Source organism: Prenolepis imparis, unplaced genomic scaffold (assembly GCF_030444845.1).
Source record: "Prenolepis imparis isolate NDT839.2.m4 unplaced genomic scaffold, iyPreImpa1.0 SCAF_187, whole genome shotgun sequence".
NCBI classification, from domain to species: Eukaryota; Metazoa; Arthropoda; class Insecta; order Hymenoptera; family Formicidae; genus Prenolepis; species Prenolepis imparis.
Window position 1 is genome coordinate 8,058 of NW_028141345.1, and position 18,741 is coordinate 26,798.

The 18,741-nt window shown below is 47.7% G+C and overlaps 1 protein-coding gene and 1 pseudogene across 1 annotated transcript; one reads left to right on the top strand and one right to left on the bottom strand.

Moving 5' to 3' along the window:
- Positions 1-818: 818 nt before the first annotated feature.
- On the bottom strand, positions 819-1,602 carry LOC145947922 (josephin-2-like; annotated as a pseudogene).
- A 13,259-nt stretch (positions 1,603-14,861) lies between these two features.
- Positions 14,862-17,069, top strand: LOC145947923 (uncharacterized). Its single transcript, XM_083057687.1, has one exon. The coding sequence runs from the start codon at positions 14,862-14,864 to the stop codon at positions 17,067-17,069; it is 2,208 nt and encodes a 735-aa protein (XP_082913813.1).
- Positions 17,070-18,741: the final 1,672 nt, after the last annotated feature.

Consider the following 18,741-nt stretch of genomic DNA (forward strand, 5'->3'; position numbering starts at 1 on the left):
CCTACCTGTGCACGGACTACCGGTGCACGGCCTACCGCCCAGGCCGCCTGGGCCCGGATGCATTATTATAATGCCTAACGCACGACAACAAGCAGTAAGTATATAATTTGTAGAAATATTATTTTATATACTAATATAATTAATATAATTAATTTAATATCTACTCGAATCGGTTTAATTAATTTTATACATATTAAAATGGCTAAAATAATAAAAATTAAAATAATAAAAATTAAAATAATAAAAATTAAAATAATAAAATTAAAATTATTTTATAAAATAATTATTTTTTTTATAGTTTTTTATAGTTGCCTCAATCAGAGCGAAGAAGGCGGTATCGCCAACGCCGCCGCGAGCGACGGCTCCAACAGCCGCTGCCACCACCGCCACTGCAAGCACCACCGCCACCACAAGCACCACCACCACCGCCACCGCAAGCACCACCGCTACCACAAGCACCACCAACTTATCAAAGAGGTCAGAGAGGCCGGGGAAGAGGAAAAGGGAAAAAAGTTTTTATTTGGAATTTATATTAATATAAAAATATGATGTAAAACATCATATTTTTATATTAATATAAATTCCAAATCATATGCGTGCTCAAGCAATTATATATATATACATATATATAATTATTTGTATTATGTGGAATAAAAATGTTACTGTGAAACACTTATACGTAATTTTCTTTATTTGCTTTATTTTTCTTCCTTTGTTTTTATAATTTCAAGTCTTTCTTTGTAACAACTATAGCCACCTTTTTTATTTAAGATTGTAACCATAAATAAATAAACAATTGTGGAGCATGATGCCCCCAATTATCTAGAATTTTTGTTATCAAGAAATTCTTCATTTTCATTCATCTCTCTGGATTCTGATTTCTTCAAATCTAAATCTGGATATCTGTCTTCGATATACTTGGAATCATGATCCATGTTATTGTCTTCTTTGTTTTCACATATGTCTATTAACCATCCTTGATTGCTATCAATTTCTCTAGAAACAGCAAGGAATAGCTCTTTTTTCTGGCTATCTATCTGGTCCTTTAAATATATGAGTAAATCGTTGTCCTAATATAAGAGAAAATATATAATTAATATTGCACAATACGTATATAAAAAATATATCTTTCAACAAAATTAATTTCATATTTAATGACCTTTCCTATTAATTGGGGTGAGTCCAGTTTTGAATCAAGATTATAAAAGGCACCGTGAATCTTTTTTAGAGCAATCCAATGACGTCGTTTCAAAGGAAGTAACACAAAACCTAGTTTATATTCAATTGGAACATTAAGTATAAAACCCTCAATGTTGTCTAGACAAAGACACTTAGGATCCCTATAAAATAAAAAATGTAAGAATTATAATCATATATGTAATCATATTTCTTAATACAAAAGTACAGACCTACGCTTGTCGAACCATACAGCTCTTCTTTGAAGAGCAGCCATAATAACATTAATATCATAATTGCCAAGTCCTAGTAATGACTTATGATTAGGATTAATCCATACATCAGGACACTGTAACAAATCTGATCCAATTCCTGTTTGCTAAAGCCACGCTCTTGAAACAAATTGTTTAGTGTATGTAATGCACATAGCAAAAAAAATAAATAGAAATAAATAGCATAAATTACAAAACAGTATTATATAATTTCTTATATTATTCATTTTATTCTTTATATTGCTTTTATTATTAGCTTATATTATATATATATATCTATATATATATTATTTATTATATTTATATTTTACTCCGATAGGAAAATGGCTCAAATATTGTACAATAATTGCATCACACAAAGAACGAATTTCATAATGATTACAAAAATGCTTAGCCATAACGCAACAGTTTTGTCAAAATAAAATTTCTAAATGACATTTTGCCAAAAAATAATTTTATTTAATTTAGGGTCTAAATTATGCATAATTATTGTTATATTTATTCTATAATGATTTTGTAATATTTATCATTTATAATATTTCATAATTATAATTTCTGAATAATTGTGCACAAACTTTTATATATATATATATATATATATATATATATATAAAAGCATTATAACCCAAAAAGGTTCTGAATGCTCAATAAAAAAAAAAAAAAAAAGATTGTTATATCGCTCGCGTTCGCGTGTCTCCTTCTTTCGCTTTCCCTATTGCAGGTTACACTCTCGTATTGTGTCCGATTGTAAAACAATTGGTTTTGCATGCAATATGTTTCGTTTTCGATTTCGCGTTTCACGTTCTGTCACGCGCCTATCCGGTATTCTATCGGATCGCTCTAGATATGCTTCGCGCGTTTCTTTCGCGATTCTGCGTGTAATGCAGGGGGTCTTGTGTGTGTGCGTGTGTGTGAATGTGGATGAGTGGAGGAGACAACCTCAATAAAAAATAAGCATGCAGATAAAGGTGTAAGGCATCGTGCTGAGTATCTTGTGGCCGGGGCATGAGGCGGCTTCCCAGTCTCTAACGGTCCCTGTAGAAAACCGGCTCGAATTCTACAGTATCTAGGGCATACCTTGGCAAGGCGGCTCTGCTGGGGGGAACATTCTTTCCGACCACACTCGTGGGAACTATATGGAATTTCTAACAGCACAAACCAAAGATGTAGCTAAGGAAGTTGGAAGAGAGGCAGAAGGAGGTGCAGTCCCCACTCCTTCGATCGGACAGATAACAATACAGATGTAGATATTACCGGCGTGACCATCAACGCCGAAGAAGAGTATGAGAAATACATGAGAGATAGCGCTAACACCAACGCTAAGAGTGAGAAGCAAGGTAAGGTAGGCCCGAACATAGGGACCCTGCAACGGGAAAGCCCCGTAGCAATAGAGCAATTAGTTGAAGTAGTGATGTCGGATGCATCCACTACAATTGCTGGGAAGAGAAGTAAGCGCAGCTCCGACGATAGCGACGTATCGCGGAGCACGATTAAAAAGAAGAACAAGGGTCCTAGAGGCAAACGCATATACTCGGACACCAATGACGAAGAAGACACGGAGGAGCAGATAGATTCACAAGTCTTTTCGACCGATGAATCTGAATCTGAAACAGAAGAGGCCTCGACGGTATATAATACTTATGACTGCGGTACGAGACGTAGCGGAAGGCTCAAAAAACAAGCGGAAACAAATACCAGTAGAGGAGGTAAAGAGGGGGCCGGGACGACCCCCAAACCAAAAAGGAGAGTGTACACAACACCCGAGTTGATCAGGATGTTCGGCAAACACCCGAACACGTATGATTTAGAGAGTATGCCCGCGCCAGATGTAGGCTCGCTTGCAATGGATTGGCTAAGAGAGGTGGCAAAGTGAGGGCCAAATCAAGTAGGATTAAGGGCGATCTCAGTGGCAACATGAGGGATCGGGTGGCAGCAGTAGAGAGCGCCATTAAATTACTGGTCGGAAGGACAGCTTCGGTCGGTGATGTCGATTATTGGAGGGTGAAATCTTCAGAGTTGGGAACTCAACTTGAGGCTGCCAAGAGAAGGGAAGATAAATACAGAAAGAGACTCGATGAGGCCAATAGTAAATTTGAGAAGATTAAGAAGGAAATGGACAAGATCCGGACAAGAGAGAGAGCTGCCGCTAGAGTCGACACAGGCAAGAGCAAAGGGAAAAGAAGGACGAGAATCGTAACGTCCTCGTCTTCCTCGGAAGAGGAAGAGCCAAGATACTCGACCAAACACCGGGCGAAGGAAAAAAACGACCTGCCTAAGAAGGAAGTCAGGCAGCGTTCAGCTGCTAGGGATACCTATCCCGAGGATGTAGTAATGAGACCCCCGTTAAAAGGGGTCTCAGCCCCGATCCCAGCGAGACAACCTTCTTCGCTGAAGGGAAAGGAGAAGCAGCTAACGCTGGAGGCCGAAATCAATCAACAAATTGTTGCATTGATGAGAATGAGAGCGGAGCTGAGAACATGCCGCACTAAGGGCGAAAAGACCGACCAAGGGACCAGAGACAGCGAGACCCAAGCAGAGGATACAGTAAAGGGGAAAAAGATTACAAAGGGCATTAGGATGATCAGCAATGTCCAGATAGTCCCCCGTAAACGGTTGTTCTGTCGAAAAAACAAGCGGGAGCCACACCAGACATCCGTAAAGAGGAAGAATGGAAGGTGGTGGAGAGGAATAGGAAGAAGAAAAAGGACGTGAAAGACGGACAACCCAAGCCGGAAAGGAACAGGACTCAATCGAAGCAGGGACGAGGACCGAGGTCCAGAGACCCTAGTGCCAGAAGAATCAAAGAGCCGGTACAGCGAAGGATGCCGCCAATAACTGCGGCCGTGGCGATAAAAATCCGGGACGAAAAGATATCCTACGCGGACGCTATAAGAAAGGCGAGCAAAGAGATATCATTAAAGAACATGAATATCTCTAATACAAGAATTCGCAAGGCCGTTAACGGAGGTATATTAATTGAAATACCAGGAAGAGAGAAGTCAGTCAAGGCTGACGAATTAGCTACCAAGCTCAAGGAAGTTTTACAAGCGGAAGCCGACGTGACAAGACCAGTAGTCAAGGGCAAACTTCGGATTATCGGTTTCGACGATTCGGTCACGGTCGAAGATATTTATGAGACTGTCAGCCGAATCGGCAGATGCAAAATCAGGGACATTAGAATAGGTCCCATTCGTAGATTATCGAACGGATTGAATACGGTTTGGGTGGAGACGCCCTTAGATGCTGCAATCAGAGAGTCAACAGCCGGAAAAATAAGGATAGTGTGGACTGTGGCTAGAGTCGAACTCCTGAAAGCACGACAGAAGCAGTGCTTCAAGTGCTGGCAGACAGGCCACCTTAGGGCGGTATGCACAGCAGAAGTTAACTATAGCACGGTGTGCTATAGATGCGGTCAACTCGGGCATCCTGCCAGAATTTGCCAGAACGAGCCACACTGTATAGCATGCAAAGGCAAGGAAAGGAAGGCGGATCACCGCGTCGGATCTATTACATGTGGAATCAACCAACCAACGGCGAAGCCTCCGCAAATCAAGAAGAGGACGCAAGAGGAGCTTAAAGAGAATAGGCCGCAAGAGGAGCCTAAAGAGAAGAGGCCTGCTCTGAACCTGAACAAGGGAATAACATCCCAAGTCAAGATTCAGAAGCAGAACCCGTCGCCAGATAGGAGGACTGGCGAGGACGAGAAGATGCAAGTAGACGATGATCCGGGTCCTTCAAACAAATGCTAATCACAGTTGGGGGGCACAGGACCTGCTATTCAATCATATGATGAAACAGAGAATTGGTATTTGTATAATAACAGAACCAGTCCAAATTCCGAAATCTCCCTTCTGGTTTGTCAGTAAAAGCGGGAGAGCGGCTATTATTTGGAAACCGGAGTATACGGAGAAAAGCTGTACCCTGAAGATCACGGGGGATGACTATGTGGCCATAAAGTATAATGACACGCACATAATGGCATGCTATTTGTCACCAAACGTAAGAGTCGTCGAGTTCGAAAATACACTGGACGAACTTAGCGCAGCGTTGAGAACAATTGGCGACAAAGTAATCGTGTGTGGGGATTTCAACTCCAAGTCTGTAACTTGGGGATCCCCGCACACAAATAACAGAGGGTCTAGAGTCGACGACTGGGTATCCGAGTGTGATCTCAGGATTGTCAATGTGGGTACATTGAAGCCGGAGGAAAAACCATATTCCTCGCCGGGACGACCGACAGAGCGGAGGAGCAGCCAGGAGTCGACAGTGGAGACAGGCCCGGAGACATCTACACCGAAGGTGGTCCAGAGGCTGAAAATCGTCAGAACCGAGCACCGAGAGGACGACAGCGGAAGTTCTTCCAAGGTGGCGATCCTGGGGAGCTGCAGGCGGGAGGAAGGAGGCGACGTCAGCGGAGCGGAGCCCCTGTAAAGAATGTAAATATTAGAGTTTATGATATAAATGTACAGCATAAAAGTGTACTTAAAGGCAGCGAGCCAAAAGTCGTATTTGTTTTGATAAATATATTATTGCGTAAACGCGCGTACCGAGGGAGAGGCGTCTGAGCGCGCATAGAAAAAGCATGAATAAATTGCATGTAAACGAATCGCGAATAAGCGAAGGTTTAATTTTGTTGATTATTATTTCTTATTATTTTATGGGACTTGTTAGATTATGACAGGCAGGCCAGAAAGGGCCAAAACGCGTTATACGTAACGGCAATAGCGAAGGCGCGAGCGAAAATGCGAGAAGTGCAAAAAAGTGCAGCGAAATTGCACTCCCGACTCTTGTAGGATCGGCACTTTCCTACACTTTCGCCAATAACATCATTAGTTAGTTATTTTCAGTTGCGAAAAGTTATATTTTGTTTATTTGACAAGCAGCGAGGGTAGAAAACCTAAGAGCAGCGTATTAATATTATTTTGTAAGACTGTTTACTTGTAACTCCAGCGAAGTAAGCGGCGCAAAGGGCGCATGCGTCGAGCCGCTGAAGGCACGCGCATTGGGAGAAACCCGGTAGTGGGGGAACAAGTATATACGGAGGATCGAGAGACAGAGAAGGACTTTCGACTCTAGACTTTCGAGATAGGTTTTTCGTCTTGCGGCGGTGAGAACCAACCAAACGCCTCGAAGTTAGAGGCATCGCGAACGGAAGTCCGTGGACTTGTGAAAAACGTCCGATCGATTAACTGTCGTGAATAAACACGGGCGTGATCCATTGTAAGCGAGAAATAATATCGCGACGCGATTAAGGTTCGAACGTGTTACAGGGTGCGCGAAATAAACAATCTTAGAATACCTGAGATATCGCGAAGTGCGCGGTCACGCAGCCAAATTACGTAAACTAAAATTGTAATAGCGAGAATCTAAAGATTCCGAGTGTAGCCTGAAATATTTAAATATATTTATATTTTTTATTATTGTTATAAAAAATATCAGTGCTGTGAAATTTACTTACCCTGGCGAAATCCCGCGATCCTGGAAGTCCATAAATTTTCTTGGTGTCCTTGGTGATCCTGGTATCCCGCGAAGACCTGAAACAAAAGAAAAGGTACTAATGAAAAACAGGAAGGTGATAAAGGGAGGTGAAAATTAGCATACTTAGCTGGGTGAGATAATTGCGTCATCCAGACTTGTGCGAACGTGTCGAGACGGCCATCTTGGAAACGATTGGTCGACACAAAGGAACTGCGTAGTTACGGCGGCCATCTTGACAGGTGTTGAATGGAGACAAGGGACCAATGCGCAGTATCTGAAACAAAGGCATTCCTTGTTCATTGGAAGATAAATGAACTGGCGACCGTTTATCTAAGGTAAGAGATACCTATATTTAACTACTCTGTAGTTCTCGTCGAGTGAGTGTCCGATCACAACATCACCCACATGCGTCAGGCCACAAGGGTCATCAATTGTGGACCTGACCTGGTCATCGGCGGAGATAATTGACAGAACACAAGAGTTGCGCGTGGTCCGGGAGGTAGAAACCCTTTCGGACCTCAAACACATCTCCTTTCAGTTGGAGGGGACCCGTGGTTGCAGAAGAAAGAGAGAAGACGGCCCTAGATGGAACATAGCCAAACTAGACATCGATATGCTTCATGCATCATTGGAATGGGCTTGCCAAAACGTAATCGTAGAGGAAGGGACCGAAGTGAACGCCGAGGCCGTTCAGGAGTGGCTGAGCAGGACTATCACCGATGCCTGCGACGCAGCGGCTCCTAGAGCAAAGGATCGCAAACCACGAAAGAATGCGTATTGGTGAAACGAGTCTGTGAACCAACTGAGAAGTGCATGTAACACGGCAAGAAGAGCTTGGAGCCGTAGCAAACGTAGACATCCCGGACGTGACGAGGAGATTATTATACAGCTGTAACAGCTGTAGAAGATCGCCAGAAGAAACCTTAGGAGAGGTGTTGGAAAGGCGAAAGCGGAAGCCTGGCAGGAGCTAGTTAAACTAGTAGAGGAATATCAATGGGGTCTCCCGTACAAGGTAGTCCTCAAAAGACTCCGAAGATCGAGTCCAGATCTCACAGAGACTCTAGAGCCAGAGGTGTTAGATACATTGATCTCGACACTATTCCCAGAAGGAATAACCCACGATCTTGACATAAACGTCGAGGAATGGAACGGAGAGTGGGATGTTTCGCCGGCCGAGGTCCAAAATGTCATGAAGAAGATGACGTCAAACACGACAGCTCCAGGACCAGACGGTGTTAAGGCGGCGGTGTGGAGGAAGATCCCGCCTATAATGGTGGCACGAATCGCCGAAGGATTCAGCGTCTGCCTAAGATCCGGCACATTTCCCGATCAGTGGAAGATTGCACAGCTGGTTCTCATCCCGAAAGGAACTCGGCAACAGCAACAAGACGGGGATATTCCGAAGGTACGCCCAATATGCTTACTCGATGAAATCGGTAAGATTTTTGAACGCGTAATATCCGAAAGAATTAGTGCTTGGATGAGGACGCACGAGGAGGCTCAGTTATCGGATCGCCAGTTTGGCTTTAGAGAAGGGAGGTCGACATGCGACACTCTAACCGAAGTACAGAGGCTGATAACTGAGAGTACCGACGAAGGTGGAATAGCGATTGCAATTAGTTTAGACATAAAAAATGCTTTTAATTCCCTACCGTGGAATACAATTAGGGAGGCGTTAAGAAGGAACGGATATCCTCCATACCTACGGAGGATAATAGATAGCTACTTGCATAATCGCCTAGTCAAATACCCAGTGGAAGGTGGCTCAGTAAGAACCAGAGCAATGACCGCGGGAGTCCCACAAGACTCCGTGCTTGGTCCACAATTGTGGAACATAGCATACAACACGGTCTCGGGGTAAGACGAGAGGAGGGATGTACAGTGCTGTGCTACGCGGATGATATCTCCATGTTAATCGTGGCACAGAGTACAAACGACGCTGTTACCAGCGCAAACTTGCAGACAAGCACAGTGGTCAGACAAATAAAGGACCTTGGCCTCTCGATTTCGGCACCGAAAACGGAGGCCGTATTGTTTTCCGATCGCAAGAGAATCGAACAGCCTGTGGTCCTTACAGTGGACGGTGTCCCCATAACAACGAAAGGGCACATGAAATACTTGGGAGTTATCCTGGATTCAAATTTGAATTTCAGAGAACATTTTAAATACACCGAGGAAAAAGCGTATTATGCGGGCATTGGGAAGATTGATGCCGAACCTTCGTGGGCCGGGCGAGGCGAAGAGAAGGCTGTACGCCAATGTCCTGATGTCCGTCATGACATACGGAGCACCGATCTGGAGTGACGCTCTCACGTCGTCTTGGAGAGCGTAAGTGCCGTTGCGAAGACTACAGCGAACAATGGCTATACGAGTCATCTCTGCGTATCGCACAGTTTCGTACGACGCAGCAACATTGTTGGCGCGTACTCCGCCGTTGTTTATAGTAGCGGCAACTAGAAAAAGAGTATACACAAAGATCCGGGACTCGAAAGAAGCAGAGGAGTGGTTCCCGGACGTGGAAAAAGACATATGGATTATGGAAAACACCATCATAGTAAGACAATGGTCACTTTACTTAAATAGACCGGGAGCGCCAGGAGTTAGAACCAGGGATGCCTTCCTGCCAATAATGACTAACTGGCTGGCTCGCAAGCATGGATCAATCGCGTTTAGACTGACGCAATTACTCACGGGTCACGGATGCTTTAACACCTACCTTTACAGGATAGGCAAAGCAGACAGTCCTATCTGCGCCCACTGCGAAACGGAGGCAGACTCCGCAGAACATACGTGGCAGAACTGCCCGAATTGGCAAGACGAACGAGTAAAACTCGTCAACATTATTGGACAGGACATTAGCTTGCCCTCGATTGCGAGGGCAATCACTGACAACAAGGAAGCATGGGCTACTGTTACCAGTTTCGCCGAAACGGTAATGCATGCCAAAGAGGAGGCGGAGAGATCTCGGCAACAAGTCGCAAGACACGATAGCCAGATCTCTTCGAACGGAGAGGACACATAGTTTCCACGTACTACGTGGGACTATGCAGTTATACTTAAGGTTCTACAACGTACACACAATATACACATGAATACACACATACACTACAATACTATACTACACTACACTACACTACACTACACTACATACTTACCCCATTACACTTACCATCACATATTATGTTACGTTATCTTATAGTATAAAGAGAGAAAGTCATGCATAAAGCACGACAGGGCTCCCTATTCATTGGGTCGTTGGATATAAAGGTAGGAAGGATGGGCCGAGAACGGCGGGGCAGGGGGGATAGGGATTTGGGTATGGGGTTGGGTGGGGTAGGGTATTTATTCGGGCGAGTGTGAATGTGCGTGTCTGGGGGAACTTGGATGGGAGGATGGGTAAGGGCTTGGAGCCGGGGTAGGGGGTATAGGGTCTCGGGGTCACGGGGTGGGTGCGGGAAGGGACGTATGAATGGGGGTCTGTATGATTGAGTGAATGGGAAAGAGGAGGAAAACGAGGATGGGCGCGGACACGCGCAGACTGGAGGCACCGCGGTGCAATGTGCATAACAGAAACCGCGGTGGCTCCTAGAAATCCGAGGAAGAAAGCCTCGGAAAACGGGGGGAGTTTTTAGTGCGGTATGGGGGACCTTCCGTCCCCGAGTCCCACATAACCCAAGGCCGGCCTTAGGTAGGCGTAACAGCCTTTTCTCCTCCAGCACCAGGCAAAAAAAAATAAAAATTAAAAATTAAAAAAAAACCGACTGGGGACTTACCAATAGGCAACCAAGAGTCGATACTTACCGACCGTAAAGGTCAAGTTATTTTTTTTTATTTAAACCCGACCAGGGAATTACAGACCCACTAGTCGGTACATACCGACCGCTGAGGTATATTTTATTGATGTTATTTTTATATACCTTTTTTTTTTTTTTTTTTTTATTCGTAGTGGAAATCCTCATGGATACCCCCGCCTCCGGGTAGAGGTCGGGTGGTTATGTGGGACTCCTTGCATCCCTTAGCCGATCCACGAATGGATCAGCCAGGGGGCGCAAGGCTTACCGCACTAAAACCACTACGGATACCTTCGCAGGCGTTATACAGGGGACGGCGAGGATGCTGGTATCCCATGCCAACTCGCCGCCCCCCCGCCTTTATCCCTCCTGAGGAAAGTGCCGCAGAAGGCGACACTTTCCCCCCCGCAAGCGCGGGTATTCGCGGTTGCGGCGCAGGGCGGTATCAACCCCACGCCGCGCCCTCCCAATTTGGGGGGCGGGGTCACAGCTCGAGTTACCCGCTCGAGCTGCCACCCCCCGCCTCCCCGGTTGGGGTTCCCCCCGGCTCCCTAAAGGTAGCCAGGTTCGACCGTCAACCGAGGAGGCCCTCTCAGGGAAACCACCCCCGGGGGGGTGACTTCCCTCGCGAAGGTTGCTTCCTCCAGCCGAGAACGCCCGACCCTGGGCGTCTTTCTCGGCGGGAGGGCGGCAGACCCTCGCTCCCTCGCGGGGGAGGACCGCGTGCAATGGGGATCAAGCAGAAGCTTGGACCCCCCGCGGCCCCCCCCCACTGCCGGGCGTCGTGGCAGCCCCCCCTCCCCCAAGGGGTTTAGGGTTCGGCCATCGACGCCCGGCGCTAACGCCGAGGTTTCTCCTTGGAGAAACCCCGGCTGGACGGGGGGCGCAAGGCCGCCCACCCCCCCGCCGGCCAACTCTTGCGAGTCGCCGGCGGGCGGGCAGGCGGCCGAGCGCCCCCGTCCCTCCTACTCGTGGGCGGTCAGCGACGCCGGGTCCGAAGGCCCGACGACGCCAACCCCCACAGCCCCGGCGGTGGGGCTCCCCCTCATCCCAAGAGGGAATTGAAGTTCGGCCACCACCGCCAGGGAAAGAGCCAGCTTATCCCCTTCCCGCCACAGGGAGGAAGGGGGCCGGCACCCTGGGGACGAGGACCGCCCAGCCCCCGGCCGAGGGACAAGTCCCACGGTCGGCGGCCAGGCGGCCCCCGCCCCCGCAGGGGGGGAGGATCTCATCCGGCTAGGCCGGCAGAGACCCCCCCCCGTTTCCTCCTATTCTCTATCACCTCTCCTTTTTCTTTTTTTTTTTTTTTTTTTTCCTTACTATCCTTCACTCCGGGCTTGGGAGGGGAAATGGGGAGTACATCCCCCACCCCCTCCCATTAGTTTCATCCTGGATCAGTCCCCACAGAATTGGGGATTGATTCCTGTGTGGGGACTAGAGCCCCAAATCCCTCCTCTTCTTCTTCTTCCTCTGCTATGTCCCTCTCCAGAGACCTTCGACGCTCTCCCTTCTGTTCCCTCTCTCTTTCCTTGTCCTCCTTCTGCTTCATCACTTTTTCACAGAAGGAGGAGAAGGCCGTCCACCCTTGTTCGCTCCCGACTGCAGCTGCGATTACAGCCGGGAGCGAAAGATCTGCGCCCACTACGGACACCAGCTCCTCTCTCTCCCTCTCCCACGCAGCACACTCTTCGAGGGTGTGCTGCGCATCATCTTTCCTGTGCCCGCAGTGGGCGCAGCGAGTTGTGCGCTCTTTACCTATGCGACACAGGTACTCACCAAAGCATCCATGCCCGGTGAGCACCTGTGCCATTCTAAAGGAGACCCCTCCCCAGACCCTGTCCAACCATTCTTGGAGACAGGGCCTGATGGCCTCGACAGTCCGCTTGCCGGGCATCCTCGGGTCTTCGAGGAGCTCTAACCATTTCGTAATTACGGACTGCCGGGCTTGGACCTTGACTGCATGCCGGTCGCGTGCCGTGGGGATTATACCTCTCCCCCGAACCTCCCTTATGCGCCAATACACATTGGCGTGCATATCCGCCAGGAGGTTTATCGGGGGAACTCCCGCCAAGAGCCCCACGGCTGCCCAACTCACCGTACGGTATCCCCTACAGATTCTGTTGGCCACCCGCTTTTGAACTTGGCACATTTTGTGCCTTATTTCACGGGTGGCCCCCATTTGCTCCGCCCATATCGGGGATCCGTACAGTGCTATTGCATGAACGATCCCGGCATACAGTCTGCGAACCCGCGTATCCGGCCCCCCGAGATTCGGCAAAAGTCGGCATAGAGCCATTGCCGCTCTCTCCACCCTCGGAGCCAGCCGGACGAAGTGTTCGCGGAAGGTCCATTTACTGTCCAAGTAGAGGCCCAGATATTTGATGTGGGCCCCCACCTGGATTGGGGTCTCCTCCACCTTAATGATTGTTCTGGGTGGCGCCCGTCTACCTCTATAGAAGAAAACAGCTTCAGTTTTGTGTGGCGCCACCCGAAGTCCAATCTCCTTAATAGAGCGCACAACTCTGCCGACGGCCAGTTCGGCTTTGATCTTGGCCTCCCTCCAGTCATTCCCCCTGGCCAGAACTAGAGTGTCATCTGCATAGCAGATGGCTCTACAGCCAGGGGGGAGGGCAGTCCTGAGAGTCATATCATATGTGAGGTTCCACAGTAATGGGCCAAGAACTGAGCCCTGCGGAACCCCACAATACATCTCCCTCTCGCATATTTCGGCCTCTCTGTTGACATATGCAATCCTCCTGTCCCGGAAGTAGTCCGTTATTATTGCGGCAAGGTATCCCGGTACCCCGTGAAAATCGAGGGCCGCGGATACCCGCCGCCATGGCAGGGTGTTGAAGGCATTGGAGATGTCTAGCGACACAGCCAACAACACCCCGCCGTCTTCCTGCACGGCCTCCGCCTCCGAGCGCACACACTCCACCGCATCAATCGTCGAGCGCCCGGCGCGGAAGCCATATTGGTCCTCACTTATGTTTGGACCCTCCCGGGACAAATGCTCGACGAGGCGGCGGGCTATGATTCTCTCTAGAATCTTCCCCGCCTCGTCGAGCAAACAGATCGGCCTATATGCGGAGGGCTCATTCTCAGGTTTGCCCTCTTTCGGAAGAAGGACAATAGTTGCCTTCTTCCAGACCAGAGGGAAGATACCCTCGCGGAGGCAGCTATTATATAGCTGCCTCATTTGCATTCCTATTTCTGCATAGGCGAGGCCCCAGAGCCTCCCGTGGACGCCATCCGGACCCGGAGCTTTCCCGCTCTTGATTCGTTTGACGGCGTCCAACAGTTCCCCTCCCGTGACCCCCATTTCCTCCTCATCCCAGTCATGGACCCTATTTGGCATAATATGATTGCCATCGGTCCCGACCGGGAAGAGGGTGTTGATAATTTTCTCAACAAAATGGGGGTCCAACGATTCCGTGAGTGGGGACGCCGCACCCTTGAGTTTCTTCAGGACTATCCTGTATGGGCGTCCCCACGGGTCCTTATCGAGGGATAGAAGGAGGTCATCCCAGGACCTCGCCTTTGCCTTTCTTATTTCTATACGGAGGGCGTCCCGCGCAGCTCGGTACACCCCCCATGTTTCCTCGTATTGAGGATCCTCTCGGGTCCTCTTCAATTGTCGTCGAGCCCGGCTGACGACCTCCCTGTGCTCTTGGATGGTCTCGGACCACCAATAGGCACATTTAGAGGGACGGGGTCGGACTCTGGGCATGGCAACGTTGCAGGCTTGTGTGACTGCCCGCAACAGCCAATTTTTATATACCTGGGGGGAGCCTGCAACCCCCTAAGGGCGCGTCCCCCGGGTGGCGGATGGGGGAATGCTCATCAAGCTTGCTTGAAGGGTAGGAGCGAAATAAAATAGCTCCCGTGGACCAACAGGTACTCGCCAACACGTCTGGCAAGCGTGGCGTTTTAATTGCCAAAAATCTTCCAAATAAAATGTTGAACTTAAAAACAATATTACCCCAGGCGAGTAGAGCTAGGCGCTCGGAATCTCGCACTGATACGTCAGTCTGCCTCACGGATTCTGGGGGAGGCAAAAGCTCGACTAAAGGACAAAAATTGTCCAAAACAAGACAGAAGGAATAAGAAAACAGTCCACATAGCATCATATAATATCCGCACAATGAGGTCCGAAGAACACCAGACGAACCTTGAGAAAGAACTGCAGAACATCAAGTGGGACGTATTGGGGATCAGCGAGACCAGGCTCAGCGGCGAAGCAGTCACTATCCTAAAATCAGGACATCTGCTGTTCCAGAGGAACTCCAACGAAAATGCACACATCGGTGACGTGGCTCTAATGATCCACAAGAGGATGAAACACCTCATTACTAAGACGAAAGCGATCTCGTACAGAGTCATTTATATAACACTCAAGACCAACAGCAAGTACAACATGCAGATAATGCAAGCTTATGCACCCACCTCTGCCTCGACAGACGAGGAAAATGAGGCGTTTTATGAAGACCTAAAGGCCGCAAAGAATACAGAGAAGGCCAAGTTCACCATCATAATTGGCGATTTCAATGCCAAGGTTGGAGCAAGAGCTGCAACGGATCTGTCGTATGTTGGCGCCTTCGGGCTGGGAAAGCGAAACCGGAGAGGGCAAGCGATGGTCGACTTTCTCAATAAAGAGAAAATATACTGCCTAAACACCTTTTTCGAAAAACACCACAAGAGAAAGTGGACCTGGAGGAGTCCAGATAACAAAGTGAAGAACGAAATAGATTACGTTTTGGCCACAGAAAAACGCATATGTATGGACTCGGTTCTGAATCGATTTGACACAGGCAGTGACCACAGGTTGGTGAGAGCGAAACTCCAAATTGATACTCGGATGGAGAGGAGGCGCCTGATAGTTAAAAAGATACGACCCACAATGTACGAGATGGAAGGGAAAAAAGACGAATTCAACACCCAAATCGATAAAAAGCTACGACCAACTGAGGAGCTATGGGACCTAAAGCTAAATGCGTTATCGACAAAAATTACGAACAGCATCCGGACCGCCGTGAAAAAAGTGTGCTCGATGCAGAAATCGAGAAACCAGAGAAAAGTTAGCACAGACACCGAAAGGCTGATCGAAGAGAAAAGGAAAACAGACAGAGACTCGCCGAAGTACAAGGACCTAAATAAAAAAGTGAAGAGAGCCATTAGAAGGGACAAAAGATCCTATAACACCCAAGTGATCAAGGAAGCCATAGAAAACAACTGTAATATGAGAGTTCTACGCTCCGGTCTATCAAAAGGGAAGATGATAATTCATAAGATGAAGAACGACCAAGGAGAGATTACTGTAGAGAAGAACGAGATCACGGAGATCATCCAGAACTTCTACCAAAGACTATACAAACAGTCAATTCCACCCCCAGATCAGCGAAAAAAAGGAAAACAGATAGTCCGAAATGTGGGATCCGAAGAGTTAAAAGCGATTGAGGGGCCAGAACTGAGAGCAGCGATGAACCAACTGAAAAACTGCAAAGCGCCAGGGGAGGATCGGATCACGGGCGAAATGCTTAAAACCGGTGGAGAGACACTAGAAAATGCAATTCTGGCACTCTTGAACAAGTGTCTTGAGGACGGCGAAATCCCGGACGCATGGCAAAACGCTGAGGTCATCCTGCTTTTCAAGAAAGGCGACCGTGCGAACATGGAAAATTATAAACCCATCAGTCTGATCTCCATATTCTATAAGCTATTGACCAAAATTATAACCAACCGGCTTACCCAGAAATTTGATTTTTACCAGCCTATCGAACAAGCTGGATTTAGGAAAGGATTCAGCACGACTGATCACATAAAAACGTTGCGTACATTGATCGAGAAGTGCAATGAGTATAATATCCCTCTACACCTAGCGTTTGTGGACTACAAGAAAGCCTTTGACTCGATCGAAACTTGGGCGGTGCTTGAAGCGATGGATAAGGCTCGCATCGACACCAGGTATTCAAGCCTGATCAAATACATCTACGAACACGCTACGTTACGAGTCAAGATGGAGGAGGACTGGACGACAGGAAAGGTCAAAATCAAGAGAGGCGTCCGACAGGGCGACACCATCTCGCCCAAACTCTTCACCTTGGCACTGGAGGACGTATTCAAAAACATGTCCTGGGAGCAAAAAGGTATCAACGTCAACGGGAATCGCCTCAACCACCTCCGCTTTGCTGATGATATCGTCCTCATCAGTAGTGACGCGGGTGAACTCGAAGTAATGCTGCAGGAACTAAAAGAAGCCTCACAAGCAGTAGGTCTGAAAATGAACCTACAAAAAACAAAAATTATGAGTCCGAACGACATACAGGTTGTCATTTACAATCACACCCTCTGAAGAATGGATGAATACATATATCTAGGGCAAAATATCAAAATGGGGAAGGACAACCAATCAGCAGAGATCACAAGGCGTATCGGCTTGACTTGGGCAGCTTTGGGCAGACTCAGTTACATCCTCCGAGAACCAAAGATTCCTATAAACCTCAAGAGAAAGGTATATAACACGTGTGTCTTGCCCGTTGCAACGTACGGGCTAGAAACTGCGACTCTCACGAAAAGCAGCGCAAACCGACTTCGGGTCTGCCAACTAGCGATAGAGCGAGCAATGTTGGGGATCAGTTTGAAGGACAAAATCCGGAACGAGGAAATCAGAAGGAGAAGGGGAGTCACGGATGTGGTGGAACGGGTGGCAAGACTGAAATGGCAGTGGGCGGGTCACGTGGCGAGAGATAATCTTAAATGGACCAAGACCCTGATGCAATGGAGACCATGGGAGTCAAAGAGGAGCAGAGATCGACCACAGACAAGATAGCGAGAGGACATCCAGCGCCACGCGGGAAAAAACTGGATACAGACTGCACAGGAGAGAACGACGTGGAAACAAATGGAAGAGGCCTATGTCCAGGAGTGGATGGTTGAGGGCTGAAGAAGAATAAGTTATTTTTATTGACTGCCAGGGCAGCATACTCAAATAATTATTAAGTTACCCAATGCGAAGGAATTAAGTTAGGTTTAGATCTAGCAATTACCGACTGCCATAAGTTGGTAAAAGGGGAATTACCATCCCAGCAATCGAAATAAGTTCGGGGAAAGCTATAGCACGCCAGAGGCGTACCCAAGATACGCATGCGCGAGGCGAGGAACCGGAGAGAGGGTCCAAGACTATATAAGCGAGCGACAAGCAAGGGACAAGGTCTTTCGCAGTCTAGCCGAGGCGGCGGGTACATCGTCGCAGATTACAAACGTGCTAACGGAAATTCCGAGATAACGCGTAATAACCTGTTAGTCTAGATAACGTGCGTGATATTTAATGTGATAATCAGAGACTAAGTTTTATATTTATTAAAATTAAATATATTTATATATTTAAATATAAACAAACAAGTGTTTGATTATTTGAAATACCTGACTCCCGTGCGTGACACCGTGGCTACTGAATCCCAGACAAGCTGCAACGCCGAGAGAAAGCTGTGACATCCTGGGGAACCTGGAAGCAAAATAACAATTAATCTGATTAATTATAAAGTGTGCGCGACACAAGAATTACGTCGTCACCAAACAAAGGCGAAGTGACGCCATCTTGGCGCTTTGTGCCGAGAACAAAGGCGACTACGCAGTTGGGAGAGACGTCTACGCAGTAGAGAGAGAAAAGGCTGGGGTCATCAAAGACGACCCTTGGACAAAACCATCCTTGTCTGTGGGAGGAAAACAGACTGGCGACCGTAATCAACAAGGTAAGAGAACCTCTAAACTCTAATCCCGAACTCTCAGAACCCATTGTCCGGTCACAACCTAACCTTGCGACCGACCGTAGAATCGGCCGATCCGGACAATACCACGTTGGTCGCTGGTTCGGACGACTGGCAGCAACCGGAGGACGAGCCTGGAAGTCAGCAGGAGCTAAAGACCAAGGCACGGCAAGGTAGCGAGCACACCTGTAAATAAATTAACATATAGTATATTAATTTCCATATAGTTAAAACATATTTAGATTTATACTTACACAT